Source organism: Pseudophryne corroboree, chromosome 10, assembly GCF_028390025.1.
Source record: "Pseudophryne corroboree isolate aPseCor3 chromosome 10, aPseCor3.hap2, whole genome shotgun sequence".
Classification (NCBI taxonomy): Eukaryota; Metazoa; Chordata; class Amphibia; order Anura; family Myobatrachidae; genus Pseudophryne; species Pseudophryne corroboree.
The window spans coordinates 172,155,321-172,176,011 of record NC_086453.1 but is presented as its reverse complement, the minus strand read 5'-3'; the positions used below and the strand labels follow the sequence as shown (position 1 = coordinate 172,176,011).

The window sequence follows — 20,691 nt, the reverse complement described above, 5'->3', positions numbered from 1 at the left end:
CGACTTCAGGAAATCCAACACTACGTTGAGATCCCACGGTGCCACTGGAAGCACAAACGGGGGCTGACTATGCAGCACTCCCTTAACAAAAGTATGAACTTCAGGCAGTGAAGCCAGTTCTATTTTGGAAGAAAATCGATAGAGACGAAATCTGGACCTTAATGGAACCCAATTTTAGGCCCATAGTCACCTCTGACTTGTAGGAAGTGCAGAAATCGACCTAGCTGAAATTCCTCCTTTGGGCCTTACTGGCCTCACAGCACGCAACATATTTCCGCCATATGCGGTGATAATGGTTTGCGTTCACTTCTTTCCTAGCTTTAAATAGCATAGGGATAACTTCCTCCGGAATGCCTTTTTCCTTCAGGATCCGGCGTTCAACCGCCATGCCGTCAAACGCAGCCGCGGTACGTCTTGGAACAGACAGGCCCCCTGCTGCAGCAGGTCCTGTCTGAGCGGCAGAGGCCATGGGTCCTCTGAGATCATTTCTTGGAGTTCTGGGTACCAAGCTCTTCTTGGCCACCCGGAACAATGAGTATAGTTCTTACTCCTCTCCTTCTTATTATTCTCATTACCCTGGGTATGAGAGGCAGAGAAGGGAACACATACACCGACTGGTACACCCACGGTGTTACCAGAGCGTCCACAGCTATCGCCTGAGGGTCCCTTGACCTGGCGCAATATCTTTGTAGCTTTTTGTTGAGGCGGGACGCCAACCTGTCCACCTGTGGCCTTTCCCCACGGTGTACAATCATTTGGAAGACTTCTGGATGAAGTCCCCACTCTCCCGGGTGGAGGTTGTGTCTGCTGAGAAAGTCTGCTTCTCAGATGTCCACTCCGGGAATGAACACTGCTGACAGTGCTAACACATGATTTTCCGCCCATCGGAGAATCCTTGTGGCTTCTGCCATCGCCATCCTGCTTCTTGTGCCGCCCTGTCGGTTTACATGAGCGACCGCCGTGATGTTGTCTGACTGGATCAGCACCGGCCGGTGTTGAAGCAGGGGTCTAGCCTGACTTAGGGCATTGTAAATGGCCCATAGTTCCAGAACATTTATGTGTAGGGAAGTCTCCTGACTTTTCCATAGGCCTTGGAAGTTTCTTCCCTGTGTGACTGCCCCCCAGCCTTGAAGGCTGGCATCCATGGTCACCAGGACCCAGTCCTGTATGCCGAATCTGTGGCCCCCTAGAAGATGAGCACTCTGCAGTCACCACCACAGCGACACCCTGGCCCTTGGAGACAGGGTAATCCGCCGATGCATCTGAGGATGCGACCCGGACCACTTGTCCAACAGATCCCACTGGAAGATCCTTGCATGGGACTTGGCGAATGGAAATTCTTCGTAAGAAGCTACCATCTTTCCCAAGGCTCGCGTGCATTGAAGCACCGATACCTGTATTTGTATTAGGAGGTCTCCGTCTAGAGACGCCAACTCCTTGGACTTCTCCTCCGGGAGAAACCCTTTTTATCCTGTTCTGTGTCCAGAACCATACCCAGGAACAGTAGACGCGTCGTAGGAACCAGCTGCGACTTTGGAATATTCAGACTCCAGCCGTGCTGTTGTAGCACTTCCCGAGATAGTGCTACTCCGACGAACAACTGCTCCCTGGACCTCGCCTTTATAAGGAGATCGTCCAAGTACGGGATAAGTACTTCGGCCATTACCTTGGTAAATACCCTCGTGCCGGGGACAGACCAACGGCAACGTCTGGAATTGGTAATGATAATCCTGTACCACAATTTTGAGGTACACCTGGTGAAGAGGGTAAATAGGGACATGCAGGTAAGTATCCTTGATGTCCAGTGATACCCTGAAATTTTCCAGGCTTGCAATAATCGCCCTGAGCGATTCCATTTTGAACTTGAACCTTCGTATATAAGTGTTCAAGGATTTCAATTTTAGAATGCGTCTCACCGAACCGTCTGGTTTCGGTACCACAACATTTTGGAATAGTAACCCCGGCCTTGTTGAAGGAGGGGTACCTTGATTTCACCTGCTGGAAGTACAGCTTGTGAATTGCCGCCAGTACTACCTTTCTCCGAGGGCAGCAGGCAAGGCTGATGTGAGGCAACGGCGAGGGGGAGTCGTCTCGAACTCCAGCCTGTATCCCTGTGATACTACTTGCAGAACCTAGGGATCCACCTGTGGGCAAGCCCACTGGTCCCTGCAGTTCCCGAGACGCGCCCCCACCGCACCTGTCTCCACCTGTGGAGCCCCAGCGTCATGCGGTGGACTCAGAGGAAGCGAGGGAAGATATTTGATCCTGGGAACTGGCTGACTGGTGCAGCTTTTTCCTTCTTCCCTTGTCTCTGTGCAGAAAGGAAGCGCCTTTGACCCGCTTGCTTTTTTGAAGCCGAAAGGACTGTACCTGAAAATACGGTGCTTTCTTAGGCTTTTGTGAGGAAACCTGAGGTAAAAATTTTTCTTCCCAGCTGTTGCTGTGGATACGAGGTCCCAGAGACCATCCCCAAACAATTCCTCACCCTTATAAGGCAGAATTTCCATGTGCCTTTTAAATGCAGCATCACCTGTCCACTGCCGGGTTTCTAATACCCTCCTGGCAGAATGGACATTGCATTAATTCTGGATGCCAGCCGGCAAATATCCCTCTGTGCATCCTTTATATATAAGACAACGTCTTAAATATGCTCAATGTTGGCAAAATATTATCCCTGTCTTAGCGTATTAATATTATCTGACAGGGTATCAGACCACGCTGCAGCAGCACTATTTATGCTGAGGCAATTGCAGGTTTCAGTATATAACCTGAGTGTGTAAATACAGACTTCAGGATCGCCTCCTGCTTTTTATCAGCAGGTTCCTTCAAGGTGGCCGTATCCTAAGACGGCAGTGCCACCTTTTGACAAACGTGTGAGCGCCTTATCCACCCTAAGGGATATCTCCCAACGTGACCTATCCTCTGGCGGGAAAGGGTACGCCATCAGTAACTTTTTAGAAATTACCAGTTTCTTATCGGGGGAAACCACGCTTCTTTACCCACTTCATTCATTCATCTGATGGGGGAACAAAACACTGGCTGCTTTTTCTCCCCAAAAATAAAACCCCTTTTATGTGGTACTTGGGTTCATGTCAGAAAATGCGTAACACATTTTTCATTGCCGAGATCATGTAACGGATGTTCCTAGTGGATTGTGTATATGTCTCAACCTCGTCGACACTGGAGTCAGACTCCGTGTCGACATCTGTGTCTGCCATCTGAGGTAACGGGCGTTTTTTTGAGCCCCTGATGGCCCTTGAGACGCCTGGGCAGGCGCGGGCTGAGAAGCCGGCTGTCCCACAGCTGTTACGTCATCCAGCCTTTTATGTAAGGAGTTGACACTGTCGGTTAATACCTTCCACCTATCCATCCACTCTGGTGTCGGCCCCACAGGGGGCGACATCCCATTTATCGGCCTCTGCTCCGCCTCCACGTAACCTTCCTCATCCAACATGTCGACACAGCCGTACCGACACACCGCACACACACAGGGAATGCTCTGACTGAGGACAGGACCCCACAAAGTCCTTTGGGGAGACAGAGAGAGAGTATGCCAGCACACACCAGAGCGCTATATAATGCAGGGATTAACACTATAACTGAGTGATTTTCCCCCACAGCTGCACTGTGAAGAGAAAATGGCGCCAGTGTGCTGAGGGAGAAGCCCCGCCCCTTTTCCAACTGACTTTCTCCTGCTTTTTCTGGAATACTGGCAGGGGTAATTTTACATCTATATAGCCTCTAGGACTATATATGATGTAGATTTGCCAGCCAAGGTGTCATATATTGCCCTCAGGGCGCCCCCCCCAGCACCTTGCACCCATCAGTGACCGGAGTGTGAGGTGTACATGAGGAGCAATGGCGCACAGCTGCAGTGCTGTGCGCTACCTTGGTGAAGACCGAAGTCTTCTGCCGCCGATTTTCCGGACTCTTCATGCTTCTGGCTCTGTAAGGGGGACGGCGGCGCGGCTCCGGGAACGAACACCAAGGTCGGGTCCTGCGGTCGATCCCTCTGGAGCTAATGGTGTCCAGTAGCCTAAGAAGCCCAAACTACCACCTGTTAGGTAGGTTCGCTTCTTCTCCCCTTAGTCCCTCGCTGCAGTGAGTCTGTTGCCAGCAGATCTCACTGTAAAATAAAAAACCTAAATATACTTTCTTTCTAGGAGCTCAGGAGAGCCCCTAGTGTGCATCCAGCTCAGCCGGGCACAAGAATCTAACTGAGGTCTGGAGGAGGGTTTTGGTGGGAGGAGCCAGTGCACACCAGGTAGTCCTAAAGCTTTCTTTAGTTGTGCCCAGTCTCCTGCGGAGCCGCTAATCCCCATGGTCCTTACGGAGTCCCCAGCATCCACTTAGGACGTTAGAGAAATGAGGCGGAATAAAATTTACGAAATGACTGTCGAAAAGCACTGTTGTCGAATCGTCATTCTTCAATTGAATATACTTTTGTCGAAAAGCCGCATTTTAACATTGAAGACATGTCGAATTGAAAAAAGTCGAAAATGAAACGGCAGGTTTTTTGACGAAAAGTACTGTATTGAATTGTCGAGTCAAATTCGACAAGTTTTTTGTGTCAAAAATGACCCGTTTTTCGACAATTTCGGCAATTCGACAGCAATTGAATATACCCCATAATGAGGGTATTAGGGGCTGTGGTTCATTAGGTCGACATGAGTTATACATACATTGGGTCAACCACATTTGGTCGACATGCATTAGGTCGACATAATCACTGGGTCGACATGGTCATTAGATCGACATGTGCTAGTTCGACATGGAAAAAGGTCGACATGAGGTATTTTTTACTTCTTTTGTGTCGTTCTCTTTGAAAAGTGACGGGGAACCCCAATTAGTGCAAGGTGCCTCGCTCTGCTACCGCTGCGCTCGGCACAGGTTACCGTTCCCAATTGTAGTCCACGTGGATCGTTAAGTATGAAACATGTCAAAAAATTAAACAAATTGTGAAAAACTCATGTCGACCTAGTACATGTTGACCTAGTGACCATGTTGACTTAATGCATGTCGACCAAATGTGGTCGACCCAATGTATGTCGACCTAATGACCGCCATCCGGTATTAGGAGCTTGTGGAGCAGGAGAGAAGGTTGCCATCAGACCACCCAAAAGTATAATGGAATAAAATGCTCGAGGGGTAAGCAAAACTCATTTTTGATGGCTAAATGAAATAAGACGGAATATTAGTGTACATAAGGATTGATTCTCTTAAGAGACGCCAATGCACTGCACACAGACGTCTGTGCGAGGAAGATGTTTGCGCAGGAAGAGAAGCAAAACATGCTCTGTCATCCGCAGTGGAAACACGACCATATGAACTGCACTAATGTCAAAGTGTAATAAAAATAAGAATTTACTTACCGATAATTCTATTTCTCGTAGTCCGTAGTGGATGCTGGGAACTCCGTAAGGACCATGGGGAATAGCGGCTCCGCAGGAGACTGGGCACAAAAGTAAAGCTTTAGGACTACCTGGTGTGCACTGGCTCCTCCCCCTATGACCCTCCTCCAAGCCTCAGTTAGGATACTGTGCCCGGACGAGCGTACACAATAAGGAAGGATTTATGAATCCCAGGTAAGACTCATACCAGCCACACCAATCACACCGTACAACTTGTGATCTGAACCCAGTTAACAGCATGATAACAGAGGAGCCTCTGGATAGATGGCTCACAACAATAACCCGATTTAGTTAACAATAACTATGTACAAGTATTGCAGACAATCCGCACTTGGGATGGGCGCCCAGCATCCACTACGGACTACGAGAAATAGAATTATCGGTAAGTAAATTCTTATTTTCTCTGACGTCCTAGTGGATGCTGGGAACTCCGTAAGGACCATGGGGATTATACCAAAGCTCCCAAACGGGCGGGAGAGTGCGGATGACTCTGCAGCACCGAATGAGAGAACTCCAGGTCCTCCTGAGCCAGGGTATCAAATTTGTAGAATTTAGCAAACGTGTTTTCCCCTGACCAAGTAGCTGCTCGGCAAAGTTGTAAAGCCGAGACCCCTCGGGCAGCCGCCCAAGATGAGCCCACCTTCCTTGTGGAATGGGCTTTTACAGATTTTGGCTGTGGCAGGCCTGCCACAGAATGTGCAAGCTGAATTGTATTACAAATCCAACGAGCAATAGTCTGCTTAGAAGCAGGAGCACCCAGCTTGTTGGGTGCATACAGGATAAACAGCGAGTCAGATTTTCTGACTCCAGCCGTCCTGGAAACATATATTTTCAAGGCCCTGACTACGTCCAACAACTTGGAGTCCTCCAAGTCACTAGTAGCCGCAGGTACCACAATAGGTTGGTTCAGCTGAAAACTGAAAACACCTTAGGGAGAAAATGAGAACGAGTCCTCAATTCCGCCCTGTCTGAATGGAAGATCAGATAAGGGCTTTTACAGGATAAAGCCCGCCAATTCTGACACGCGCCTGGCCGAGGCCAGGGCCAACAACATGACCACTTTCCATGTGAGATATTTTAACTCCACAGATTCAAGTGGTTCAAACCAATGTGACTTTAGGAACCCCAAAACTACATTGAGATCCCAAAGTGCCACTGGAGGCACAAAAGGAGGCTGTATATGCAGTACCCCTTTTACAAACGTCTGAACTTCAGGAACTGAAGCTAGTTCTTTCTGGAAGAAAATTGACAGGGCCGAAATTTGAACCTTAATGGACCCCAATTTTAGGCCCATAGACACTCCTGTTTACAGGAAATGCAGGAATCGACTTAGTTGAAATTCCTCCATCGGGGCCTTACTGGCCTCGCACCACGCAACATATTTTCGCCAAATGCGGTGATAATGCTTTGCGGTTACATCCTTCCTGGCTTGATCAGGGTAGGGATGACTTCATCCGGAATGCCTTTTTCCTTCAGGATCCGGCGTTCAACCGCCCTGCCGTCAAACGCAGCCGCGGTAAGTCTTGGAATAGACAGGGTCCTTGCTGGAGCAGGTCCCTTCTTAGAGGTAGAGGCCACGGGTCCTCCGTGAGCATCTCTTGAAGTTCCGGGTACCAAGTCCTTCTTGGCCAATCCGGAGCCACGAGTATAGTTCTTACTCCCCTCCGTCTTATAATTCTCAGTACTTTTGGTATGAGAGGAAGAGGAGGGAACACATACACTGACTGGTACACCCACGGTGTTACCAGAGCGTCCACAGCTATTGCCTGAGGGTCCCTTGACCTGGCGCAATACCTGTCCAATTTTTTGTTTAGGCGGGACGCCATCATGTCCACCTTTGGTTTTTCCCAACGGTTTACAATCATGTGGAAGACTTCTGGGTGAAGTCCCCACTCTCCCGGGTGGAGGTCGTGCCTGCTGAGGAAGTCTGCTTCCCAGTTGTCCACTCCCGGAATGAACACTGCTGACAATGCTATCACATGATTTTCCGCCCAGCGAAAAATTCTTGCAGCTTCTGCCATTGCCCTCCTGCTTCTTGTGCCGCCCTGTCTGTTTACGTGGGCGACTGCCGTGATGTTGTCCGACTGGATCAGCACCGGCTGACCTTGAAGCAGAGGTCTTGCTTGGCTTAGGGCATTGTAAATGGCCCTTAGCTCCAAAATATTTATGTGAAGTGATGTCTCCAGGCTTGACCACAAGCCCTGGAAATTTCTTCCCTGTGTGACTGCTCCCCAGCCTCGCAGGCTGGCATCCGTGGTCACCAGGACCCAGTCCTGAATGCCGAATCTGCGGCCCTCTAGAAGATGAGCACTCTGCAACCACCACAGGAAAGACACCCTTGTCTTTGGTGACAGGGTTATCCGCTGATGCATCTGAAGATGCGATCCGGACCATTTGTCCAGCAGGTCCCACTGGAAAGTTCTTGCGTGGAATCTGCCGAATGGAATTGCTTCGTAGGAAGCCACCATTTTTGCCAGGACCCTTGTGCACTGATGCACTGACACTTGGCCTGGTTTTAGGAGGTTTCTGACTAGTTCGGATAACTCCCTGGCTTTCTCCTCCGGGAGAAACACCTTTTTCTGGACTGTGTCCAGGATCATCCCTAGGAATAGAAGACGTGTCGTCGGGATCAGCTGCGATTTTGGAATATTGAGAATCCAACCGTGCTGCCGCAACACTACTTGAGATAGTGCTACCCCGACTACCAACTGTTCCCTGGATCTTGCCCTTATCAGGAGATCGTCCAAGTAAGGGATAACTAAAACTCCCTTCCTTCGAAGGAGTATCATCATTTCGGCCATTACTTTGGTAAAGACCCGGGGTGCCGTGGACAAACCAAACGGCAGCGTCTGGAACTGATAGTGACAGTTCTGTACCACAAACCTGAGGTACCCTTGGTGAGAAGGGTAAATTGGGACATGGAGATAAGCATCCTTGATGTCCAGAGACACCATATAATCCCCTTCTTCCAGGTTCGCAATCACCGCTCTGAGTGACTCCATCTTGAATTTGAACCTTTGTATGTAAGTGTTCAAGGATTTCAGATTTAAAATAAGTCTCACCGAGCCGTCCGGCTTCGGTACCACAAACAGCGTGGAATAATACCCCTTTCCCTGTTGTAGGAGGGGTACCTTGATTATCACCTGCTGGGAATACAGCTTGTGAATGGCTTCTGCTGCAGCCTTTTTCCTCTCCCTCTGCCACGGGGCAGAAATGAGGAGTCTTTTGCCCGCTTGCCCTTATGGGGCCTAAAGGACTGCGCCTGATAATACGGCGTCTTCTTATGTTGAGAGGCTACCTGGGGTAAAAATGTGGATTTCCCAGCCGTTGCCGTGGCCACCAGGTCTGTTAGACCTACCCCAAATAACTCCTCCCTTTTATAAGGCGATACTTCCATATGCCTTTTGAATCAGCATCACCTGACCACTGTCTTGTCCATAACCCTCTTCTGGCAGAAATGGACAGCGCACTTACTCTTGATGCCAGTCGGCAAATATCCCTCTGTGCATCACGCATATATAGAAATGCATCTTTTAAATGCTCTATAGTCAGTAATATACTGTCCCTATCTAGGGTATCAATATTGTCAGTCAGGGAATCCGACCAAGCCACCCCAGCACTGCACATCCAGGCTGAGGCGATTGCTGGCCGCAGTATCACACCCGTGTGAGTGTATATACATTTTTAGGATATTTTCCTGCTTTCTGTCAGCAGGTTCCTTAAGGGCGGCCGTATCCGGGGACGGTAGTGTCACCTGTTTAGACAAGCGTGTGAGCGCTTTATCCACCCTAGGGGGTGTTTCCCAACGTGCCCTATCCTCTGGCGGGAAGGGGTATGATGCTAATAACTTTTTAGGAATTAACAGTTTTTATCGGGGGAAACCCACGCATCATCACACACTTCATTTAATTCCTCAGATGCAGGAAAAACTACAGGCAGTTTTTTCTCACCCAACATAATACCCTTTTTAGTGGTACTGGTATTATCAGAAATATGTAAAACATTTTCCATAGCCTCAATCATGTAACGTGTGGCCCTACTGGAAGTCACATTCGTCTCTTAATCGTCGACACTGGAGTCAGTATCCGTGTCGGCGTCTGTATCTGCCATCTGAGGTAACGGGCGTTTTAGAGCCCCTGATGGCTTTTGAGACACCTGGACAGGCACAGGCTGAGTAGCCGGCTGTCTCATGTCATCAATCTTTTGTAAAGAGCTGACACTGTCACGTAATTCCTTCCATAAGCTCAGCCACTCAGGTGTCGACTCCCTAGGGGGTGACATCTCCATTACAGGCAATTGCTCCGCCTCCACACCATTTTCCTCCTCATACATGTCGACACAATCGTACCGACACACAGCACACACACAGGGAATGCTCTGATAGAGGACAGGACCCCACTAGCCCTTTGGGGAGACAGAGGGAGAGTATGCCAGCACACACCAGAGCGCTATATATATACAGGGATAACCTTATAGAAGTGTTTTTCCCCTTATAGCTGCTGTTTTATTAATACTGCGCCTAATTAGTGCCCCCCTCTCTTTTTTAACCCCTTTCTGTAGTGTAGTAACTGCAGGGGAGAGCCAGGGAGCTTCCCTCCAACGGAGCTGTGAGAGAAAATGGCGCCAGTGTGCTGAGATAGGCTCCGCCCCTTTTTCACTGACTTTTCTCCCGCATTTTTATGGATTCTGGCAGGGGTTAAAATACATCCATATAGCCCTGGGGGTTATATGTGATGTATGTTTGCCAGCCAAGGTGTTTTTATTGCTGCTCAGGGCGCCCCCCCCCAGCGCCCTGCACCCTCAGTGACTGCAGTGTGAGGTGTGTATGAGGAGCAATGGCGCACAGCTGCAGTGCTGTGCGCTACCTTGGTGAAGACTAATGTCTTCTGCCGCCGATTTTCCGGACCTCTTCTTGCTTCTGGCTCTGTAAGGGGGCCGGCGGCGCGGCTCTGGGACCGGACTCCGAGGCTGGGCCTGTGTCCGGTCCCTCTGGAGCTAATGGTGTCCAGTAGCCAAGAAGCCCAAGCTGGCTGCAAGCAGGCAGGTTCGCTTCTTCTCCCCTTAGTCCCTCGATGCAGTGAGCCTGTTGCCAGCAGGTCTCACTGAAAATAAAAAACCTAAAACTAAACTTTCACTAAGAAGCTCAGGAGAGCCCCTAGTGTGCACCCTTCTCGGCCGGGCACAAAAATCTAACTGAGGCTTGGAGGAGGGTCATAGGGGGAGGAGCCAGTGCACACCAGGTAGTCCTAAAGCTTTACTTTTGTGCCCAGTCTCCTGCGGAGCCGCTATTCCCCATGGTCCTTACGGAGTTCCCAGCATCCACTAGGACGTCAGAGAAATAAGAGCTATACATCGCACATGCATCAGTCTCTACTGCCTGATAATACACTGGAAGTGCTCTGCCATTTGTAGGATTATTTCTCTAGTAATGAATCCACTAAACAGCTCAGGGACTGGCAGATTTTTGTTCTACCCATCTAGGACACATACATTGTTGTAGTATTTAGAATATTTTGAAATGGTTAGTTTAGTTATTTCTAAAAATGACAATCGAAGCACCCTGGCTGTCCCTGGGCCCTACATCATTTAATTACTGATTCCAGGGGCGGGATGTACTAATGTACATCGCCGCCCATCGCCGCCCTGCGCCACGATGCTGATCGCATATGTACTAACATATGCGATCAGCATTGCGGAGGACAGCTCTTCCGATAAGAGCTGTCCTCCGCGATGCGCAGCGGCAGCCTGACTTCCGGGATTCGGCCCCAGAAGTCAGTCTGCGCATGCGCGGGGTGACGGTGGCGGCCGTAGGGCATGCTGGGAGGGATCCGATCGGATCCCTCACACAGCGCCGCGGAGAGAAGCCCCATAGGCTTCTATGGATGTACGCCAGCTAAAGCTGGCGTACCCCGCCGCGGCGCTGACCTGGCGGCCGGGGCTTAGTACATCAGGAAATGCGGTAAACAGGGAGTTTACCGCATTTTCTGTTTAGTACATCCCGCCCCAGATGAGCATTTGAAGATTTGATCTCTATCCATACAAGTTAATGAAAAGGTGAAATGATACAAAAATTATATAGGTATTTGCTTGAATTAAGTTTGTATGCTTGCTACCAATATTTATTAGACATACATACTCATATGTACATATACATAAACATACCGGTTGTTCAGCACTCTAAACAAAACAAAAAGGTGTATTTGCAGTGGCATCACCTACACTTCAGGACTACACTACCCTGACGAAAGAGCTCTGTGTAGCCCTGAAATGTTGGTTATACACATAGATTTTTAAAAAAGCTGAAGAGTGCTACCTGTTTTACCTATGCTTAGGAATACCACGTATGTTTGTTTGTTTGTTTGTTTGTTTTTTTGAGAATTAATTTTATTGAGGTTTTACAGGGAAAGGAAATAACATGCATGATAACAGTATTCTCAGATGAATATCACAATGTTATTAAAGATTTTTTGAACGTAAAGCTAGGATCAAAATGTCTTGGCACATGTATGTAGGAATGTACAGTACAGGTTGAGTATCCCTTATCCAAAACGCTTGGGACCAGAGGTATTTTGGATATCGGATTTTTCCGTATTTTGGAATAATTGCATACCATAATGAGATATCATGGCGATGGGACCCAAATCTAAGCACAGAATACATTTATGTTTCATATACACCTTATACACACAGCCTGAAGGTCATTTTAGCCAATATTTTTAATAACTTTGTGCATGAAACAAAGTGTGTACATTCACACAATTAATTTATGTTTCATACACACACAGCCTGAAGGTCATTTAATACAATATTTTTAATAACTTTGTGTATTAAACAAAGTTTGAGTACATTGAGCCACAGAAAACAAAGATTTCACTATCTCACTCTCATTTAAAAAAAGTCCGTATTTTGGAATATTCCGTATTTCGGAATATTTGGATATGGGATACTCAACCTGTATATATATTTTAATACTCACACATCATTCTTCATGCAACATTAGTGCAGTTCACTTGTTACCTTTCCAGTACCATATATCTTTACACCAGGGATGGGGAACCTTCGGCTCTCCAGCTGTTGCTGAACTACATATACAGGTATCAGCATGCCTTGCTACAGTTTGGCCATACTAAGGGGTCTATTCATGTAGAAAACGAAAACATAATTGCTACTTATCACTATACATCGCATCTCTTCGATGCGATGTATAGCTGTGATAAGTAGCAATTCATGTATACTCACCCTTCCGACGATGCGCTGCGGTGTCTGGGGCTCCTGCGGTGAGGTCTTCTCCAGCGGTCCCTCCCTGCGATGCGCGGAGTCCAGCGGCGGGTCCCTTTGCGCATGCGCAGCTTGATGACCACCCGGCAGGCCGCAGTGGTTGCTGGGAGGTCGGGGGGCGGAGCCAGCACGAGGTGCCGAGCAGCGATCAGGGAAGCATTGAGCTTCCCTGACGTCTCCGCACTACAGTTCAGGTTACGCCGTCCTCAGATGGCGAACCTGAACTCCATGGAAAAGCGGAAAGCAGAGCTTTCCGCACCTTCATGAATTGCACTCACCATACAAAAGGTATGGTGATGAGATTCAGGCACAGAGCGGGGGTACCGCTGGAGAAGTCAGAGACTTCTCCACGGTAACCGGCTCTGTGAATTGCGGTAAGCAGAGAAAAGCCCTGTTTAACGCAAAACAGGGCTTTTCACTGCTGCATGAATAGACCCCTAAAACTGTTGCAGGTCATGCTGAGGATGCGTAGTTCAACAACAGCTGGAAGGCCGAAGGTTCCCCATCCCTGCTTTAGACGTATACAGCTGTCTGATAGATTGCTGCAGTACCGTCTGTTCTTCTACTAAGATCAGCATAACATGAATGATACAGTCTTTCCCCTACATACTGTAACTAGTAAAATTGAATTCATAATTCATTATTGACAATACATTTGTCCAGACATTATTAATCTAATTGGAAATATTCCATATTATAGTCTAGTACATTTAAATCTAAACTACTCAGGATCAGAGTATGGATCTGGAGCCAGTTAAGAGCTGACATTATTAAATAGAAGAGGAATTGTGTGCACAGTCAGAATACACGAATTTCCAAAACGAGCCAATCTGTGTATACAATAAAGATATCTATCTCACAGTAATTGTCACTGTTGCATAAACATCTTTTTACTATGGTACTTGTTGAAAATAAGATTTTACTTACCGATAAATCTATTTCTCGGAGTCCGTAGTGGATGCTGGGGTTCCTGAAAGGACCATGGGGAATAGCGGCTCCGCAGGAGACAGGGCACAAAAAGTAAAGCTTTTCCGATCAGGTGGTGTGCACTGGCTCCTCCCCCTATGACCCCCCCCCAGACTCCAGTTAGGCACTGTGCCCGGACGAGCGTACACAATAAGGGAGGATTTTGAATCCCGGGTAAGACTCATACCAGCCACACCAATCACACCGTACAACCTGTGATCTAAACCCAGTTAACAGTATGATAACAGCGGAGCCTCTGAAAGATGGCTTCCTTCAACAATAACCCGAATTAGTTAACAATAACTATGTACAATTTATGCAGATAATCCGCACTTGGGATGGGCGCCCAGCATCCACTACGGACTCCGAGAAATAGATTTATCGGTAAGTAAAATCTTATTTTCTCTATCGTCCTAGTGGATGCTGGGGTTCCTGAAAGGACCATGGGGATTATACCAAAGCTCCCAAACGGGCGGGAGAGTGCGGATGACTCTGCAGCACCGAATGAGAGAACTCCAGGTCCTCCTTAGCCAGAGTATCAAATTTGTAAAATTTTACAAACGTGTTCTCCCCTGACCACGTAGCTGCTCGGCAAAGTTGTAATGCCGAGACCCCTCGGGCAGCCGCCCAAGATGAGCCCACCTTCCTTGTGGAATGGGCCTTTACAGATTTAGGCTGTGGCAGGCCTGCCACAGAATGTGCAAGTTGGATTGTGCTACAGATCCAACGAGCAATCGTCTGTTTAGACGCAGGAGCACCCATCTTGTTGGGTGCATACAATATAAACAACGAGTCAGATTTTCTGACTCCAGCTGTCCTTGCAATATATATTTTTAATGCTCTGACAACGTCCAGTAACTTGGAGTCCTCCAAGTCACTTGTAGCCGCAGGCACTACAATAGGCTGGTTCAGATGAAATGCTGACACCACCTTAGGGAGAAAATGCGGACGAGTCCGCAGTTCTGCCCTGTCCGAATGGAAAATCAGATATGGGCTTTTGTAAGATAAAGCTGCCAGTTCTGACACTCTCCTGGCCGAAGCCAGGGCTAGAAGCATGGTTACTTTCCATGTGAGATATTTCAAATCCACCTTTTTTAGTGGTTCAAACCAATGAGATTTTAGGAAGTCCAAAACCACATTTAGATCCCACGGTGCCACTGGAGGCACCACAGGAGGCTGTATATGCAGCACTCCCTTAACAAAGGTCTGGACTTCAGGGACTGAAGCCAATTCTTTTTGAAAGAAAATCGACAGGGCCGAAATTTGAACCTTAATAGATCCCAATTTGAGACCCATTGACAATCCTGATTGCAGGAAATGTAGGAATCGACCCAGTTGAAATTCCTCCGTCGGAGCACTCCGATCTTCGCACCACGCAACATATTTTCGCCAAATTCGGTGATAATGTTGCACGGTTACTTCCTTCCTTGCTTTAATCAAAGTAGGAATGACTTCTTCCGGCATGCCTTTTTCCTTTAGGATCCGGCGTTCAACCGCCATGCCGTCAAACGCAGCCGCGGTAAGTCTTGAAACAGACAGGGACCCTGCTGAAGCAAGTCCCTCCTTAGAGGTAGAGGCCACGGATCTTCCGTGATCATCTCTTGAAGTTCCGGGTACCAAGTCCTCCTTGGCCAATCCGGAACCACTAGTATCGTTCTTACGCCTCTTTGCCGTATAATTCTCAATACTTTTGGTATGAGAGGCAGAGGAGGAAACACATACACCGACTGGTACACCCAAGGCGTTACCAGCGCGTCCACAGCTATTGCCTGCGGATCTCTTGACCTGGCGCAATACCTGTCCAGTTTTTTGTTGAGGCGAGACGCCATCATGTCCACCATTGGTCTTTCCCAACGGGTTACCAGCATGTGGAAGACTTCTGGATGAAGTCCCCACTCTCCCGGGTGAAGATCGTGTCTGCTGAGGAAGTCTGCTTCCCAGTTGTCCACTCCCGGGATGAACACTGCTGACAGTGCTATCACATGATTCTCTGCCCAGCGAAGAATCCTTGCAGCTTCTGCCATTGCCCTCCTGCTTCTTGTGCCGCCCTGTCTGTTCACATGGGCGACTGCCGTGATGTTGTCCGACTGGATCAATACCGGTTTTCCCTGAAGCAGAGGTTCTGCCTGGTTTAGAGCATTGTATATTGCTCTTAGTTCCAGAATGTTTATGTGAAGAGACGTTTCCAGGCTCGTCCATACTCCCTGGAAGTTTCTTCCTTGTGTGACTGCTCCCCAGCCTCTCAGGCTGGCGTCCGTGGTCACCAGGATCCAATCCTGTATGCCGAATCTGCGGCCCTCCAATAGATGAGCACTCTGCAACCACCACAGAAGAGACACCCTTGTCCTTGGAGACAGGGTTATCCGTAGGTGCATCTGAAGATGCGACCCTGACCATTTGTCCAACAGATCCCTTTGGAAAATTCTTGCGTGGAATCTGCCGAATGGAATCGCTTCGTAAGAAGCCACCATTTTTCCCAGGACTCTTGTGCATTGATGTACAGACACCTTTCCTGGTTTTAGGAGGTTCCTGACAAGCTCGGATAACTCCTTGGCTTTTTCCTCCGGGAGAAAAACCTTTTTCTGAACCGTGTCCAGAATCATCCCTAGGAACAGCAGACGAGTTGTCGGCATTAACTGGGATTTTGGAATATTCAGAATCCACCCGTGCTGTTTTAGCACTTCTTGAGACAGTGCTAATCCCATCTCTAGCTGTTCTCTGGACCTCGCCCTTATTAGGAGATCGTCCAAGTATGGGATAATTAATACGCCTTTTCTTCGAAGAAGAATCATCATCTCGGCCATTACCTTTGTAAAGATCCGAGGTGCCGTGGACAATCCGAACGGCAGCGTCTGAAACTGATAGTGACAGTTTTGTACAACGAACCTGAGGTACCCCTGGTGTGAGGGGTAAATTGGAACGTGGAGATACGCATCCTTGATGTCCAAGGATACCATAAAGTCCCCCTCTTCCAGGTTCGCTATCACTGCTCTGAGTGACTCCATTTTGAACTTGAACTTCTTTATGTACAGGTTCAAGGACTTCAGATTTAGAATAGGCCTTACCGAGCCATCCGGCTTCGGTACCACAAAAAGAGTGGAATAATACCCCTTCCCTTGTTGCAGAAGAGGTACCTTGACTATCACCTGCTGAGAGTACAGCTTGTGAATGGCTTCCAACACCGTCTCCCTTTCGGAGGGGGACGCTGGTAAAGCAGACTTCAGGAAACGGCGAGGTGGATCTGTCTCTAATTCCAACCTGTATCCCTGAGATATTATCTGCAGGATCCAGGGATCTACTTGCGAGTGAGCCCACTGAGACGACCGCCCACCGTCCCCGAGTCCGCTTGAGAAGCCCCAGCGTCATGCTGAGGCTTTTGTAGAAGCCGGGGAGGGCTTCTGATCCTGGGAAGGAGCTGCGTGTTGCTGTCTCTTCCCTCGACCTTTGCCTCGTGGCAAATATGAATAGCCCTTTGCTCTCTTATTTTTAAAGGAACGAAAGGGCTGCGGTTGAAAAGTCGGTGCCTTTTTCTGTTGGGGAGTGACTTGAGGTAGAAAGGTGGATTTCCCGGCTGTAGCCGTGGCCACCAAATCTGATAGACCGACTCCAAATAACTCCTCCCCCTTATACGGCAAAACTTCCATATGCCGTTTTGAATCCGCATCGCCTGTCCACTGTCGCGTCCATAAAGCTCTTCTGGCCGAAATGGACATAGCACTTACCCGTGATGCCAGTGTGCATATATCCCTCTGTGCATCACGCATATAAAGAAACGCATCCTTTATTTGTTCTAACGACAGTACAATATTGTCCCTGTCCAGGGTATCAATATTTTCAATCAGGGACTCTGACCAAACTACCCCCGCACTGCCCATCCAGGCAGTTGCTACAGCTGGTCGTAGTATAACACCTGCATGTGTGTATATACTTTTTTGGATATTTTCCATCCTCCTATCTGATGGATCTTTAAGTGCGGCCGTCTCAGGAGAGGGTAACGCCACTTGTTTAGATAAGCGTGTTAGCGCCTTGTCCACCCTAGGAGGTGTTTCCCAGCGCTCCCTAACCTCTGGCGGGAAAGGGTATAATGCCAATAATTTCTTTGAAATTATCAGCTTTTTATCAGGGGTAACCCACGCTTCATTACACACGTCATTTAGTTCTTCTGATTCAGGAAAAACTATAGGTAGTTTTTTCATACCCCACATAATACCCTGTTTAGTGGTACCTGTAGTATCAGCTAAATGTAACGCCTCCTTCATTGCCAAAATCATATAACGTGTGGCCCTACTGGAAAATACGGTTGATTCGTCACCGTCACCACTGGAGTCATCGCCTGTGTCTGGGTCTGTGTCGACCGACTGAGGCAAAGGGCGTTTCACAGCCCCTGACGGTGTTTGAGTCGCCTGGACAGGCACTAATTGATTGTCCGGCCGTCTCATGTCGTCAAACGACTGCTTTAGCGTGTTGACACTATCCCGTAGTTCCATAAATAAAGGCATCCATTCTGGTGTCGACCCCCTAGGAGGTGACATCCCCATATTTGGCAATTGCTCCGCCTCCACACCAATATCGTCCTCATACATGTCGACACACACGTACCGACACACAGCAGACACACAGGGAATGCTCCTAATGAAGACAGGACCCACTAGCCCTTTGGGGAGACAGAGGGAGAGTTTGCCAGCACACACCAAAAGCGCTATATATATATATCAGGGATAGCCTTATAATAAGTGCTCCCCTATAGCTGCTTTGTTATATAAAAATATCGCCATAAATTTGCCCCCCCTCTCTGTTTTACCCTGTTTCTGTAGTGCAGTGCAGGGGAGAGACCTGGGAGCCGTCCTGACCAGCGGAGCTGTGAGAGGAAATGGCGCCGTGTGCTGAGGAGATAGGCCCCGCCCCTTTTCCGGCGGGCTCGTCTCCCGCTATTTTGAGAAATCAGGCAGGGGTTAAATATCTCCATATAGCCTCTAGGGCTATATGTGAGGTATTTTTAGCCTTTATAGGTACTCATTTTGCCTCCCAGGGCGCCCCCCTCCCAGCGCCCTGCACCCTCAGTGACTGCCGTGTGAAGTGTGCTGAGAGGAAAATGGCGCACAGCTGCAGTGCTGTGCGCTACCTTTAGAAGACTGCAGGAGTCTTCAGCCGCCGATTCTGGACCTCTTCTGTCTTCAGCATCTGCAAGGGGGCCGGCGGCGCGGCTCCGGTGACCATCCAGGCTGTACCTGTGATCGTCCCTCTGGAGCTTGATGTCCAGTAGCCAAGAAGCCAATCCATCCTGCACGCAGGTGAGTTGACTCCTTCTCCCCTCAGTCCCTCGCTGCAGTGATCCTGTTGCCAGCAGGAATCACTGTAACATAAAAAAACCTAGCTAAACTTTCTCTAAGCAGCTCTTTAGGAGAGCCACCTAGATTGCACCCTTCTCGGCCGGGCACAAAAATCTAACTGGAGTCTGGGGGGGGGTCATAGGGGGAGGAGCCAGTGCACACCACCTGATCGGAAAAGCTTTACTTTTTGTGCCCTGTCTCCTGCGGAGCCGCTATTCCCCATGGTCCTTTCAGGAACCCCAGCATCCACTAGGACGATAGAGAAATGAATTTCTTCTACAGCAAACGTCATTAAAATCATGCTGTGGGCTCAGACTTTTAATGTAGAAAATAATATTAATTACTATATAAAAATGCTTGAGAGCAAATAAGATCATCATAATGACAGATCATGGAGCATCGGCAATAGCCAATTTGTGTAATCTGTTCCTTATCAAGAAAACCTATAGCAGAGACAAATCTAATGTTGATAAGCGCAGCTTCCTCTAGTAGTGAGTGAAATAGCCATTTCTACACACAGATCCGACCCTGCCTGGCTAGAGGACACCATAATGACAGTCACTCATTAACTGGGATAGGGATCAAACCTTAGATCAAGTCTCTGCCGTGGGGAGAAGGTGATACTCCCAAGGTAATACCGGGGAGAGGGACTAGCAGTATTAGTGCTGCATTCACCAGGAAACATTGGAGAGATTCAGCTCACACACTCTAGCCAGCAAAGCTGTGGTTTTACCCTTCTACAGGACTATAATCAAGGAGTAGGGAAATGTGAGCAGATCTAGTGCTGGACAGCACAATGACGTAAACAGGGGACTGGCAGCAGGGTGGGCGAGAGGATGGCTGGGTAGGGTACTAGGACACTCACCGCCGGAACATCCCCTCCATGTCCTTGATCTGCTTTCTGCTGAACTCCTTGAACTCGGTGTACGGGTTGAAGACCCTCATGCTCGGAGGCTCCCGCTCAGCCTCCTCCGGGTCCCCCATCCTCAGCCGCCGGTTCAGCCTGGATGCAAGCTCGTCCGCAGCCATAGTCTCCGTCCCCGGCCGGCACCTGTCGCATCACAGCCAGAGAAGAAGCCAGAGTCGGTTCCCGGCAGCCGTCATGTGACCGTATCGGCGTCGGCATGCAACACGGCAGCCGATTGGCGGAGAGATAACACAGCCGGGATTGATGCACAGAGATGTGGTGGATGGGCGAGGAGGATGCTCGGAATACGCAGTAGCATCACTAATATTACTACACAGCATCACTAATATTACTACACATCATCAAGGTATTAGTACATTGCTAATACATAGTTGCATCATCACTAATATGAATACCGAACAGCATAGTAATGTTATCATCACTAATATTACGACACAGCATAATCACTGATATTACACATCACTATACATTATATCCCTGTGTTTTGGTTTTGGATCTGTATTAACTTTGTGTTTTGGATTTATATATATATATATATATATATATATATATATATATATATTTCTCTAACGTCCTAAGTGGATGCTGGGGACTCCGTCAGGACCATGGGGTTTAGCGGCTCCGCAGGAGACTGGGCACAATAATAAAAGCTTTAGGATCAGGTGGTGTGCACTGGCTCCTCCCCCTATGACCCTCCTCCAAGCCTCAGTTAGATCTTTGTGCCCGGCCGAGAAGGGTGCAATCTAGGTGGCTCTCCTGAGCTGCTTAGAATAAAAGT

The 20,691-nt window shown here is 48.5% G+C and overlaps 1 protein-coding gene across 1 annotated transcript in view; it reads right to left on the bottom strand.

Annotated features, from left to right (window-relative positions):
• The window catches only part of EFHD2 (EF-hand domain family member D2), a 171,876-nt gene extending 151,862 nt beyond the window's left edge, over nucleotides 1-20,014 (bottom strand). Inside the window, exon 1 of the mRNA XM_063941657.1 lies at nucleotides 19,851-20,014. Coding sequence (XP_063797727.1) covers nucleotides 19,851-20,014 — 164 coding nt within the window. The remainder of the gene's footprint in view (nucleotides 1-19,850) is intronic.
• Between the last annotated feature and the right edge of the window lie 677 nt (nucleotides 20,015-20,691).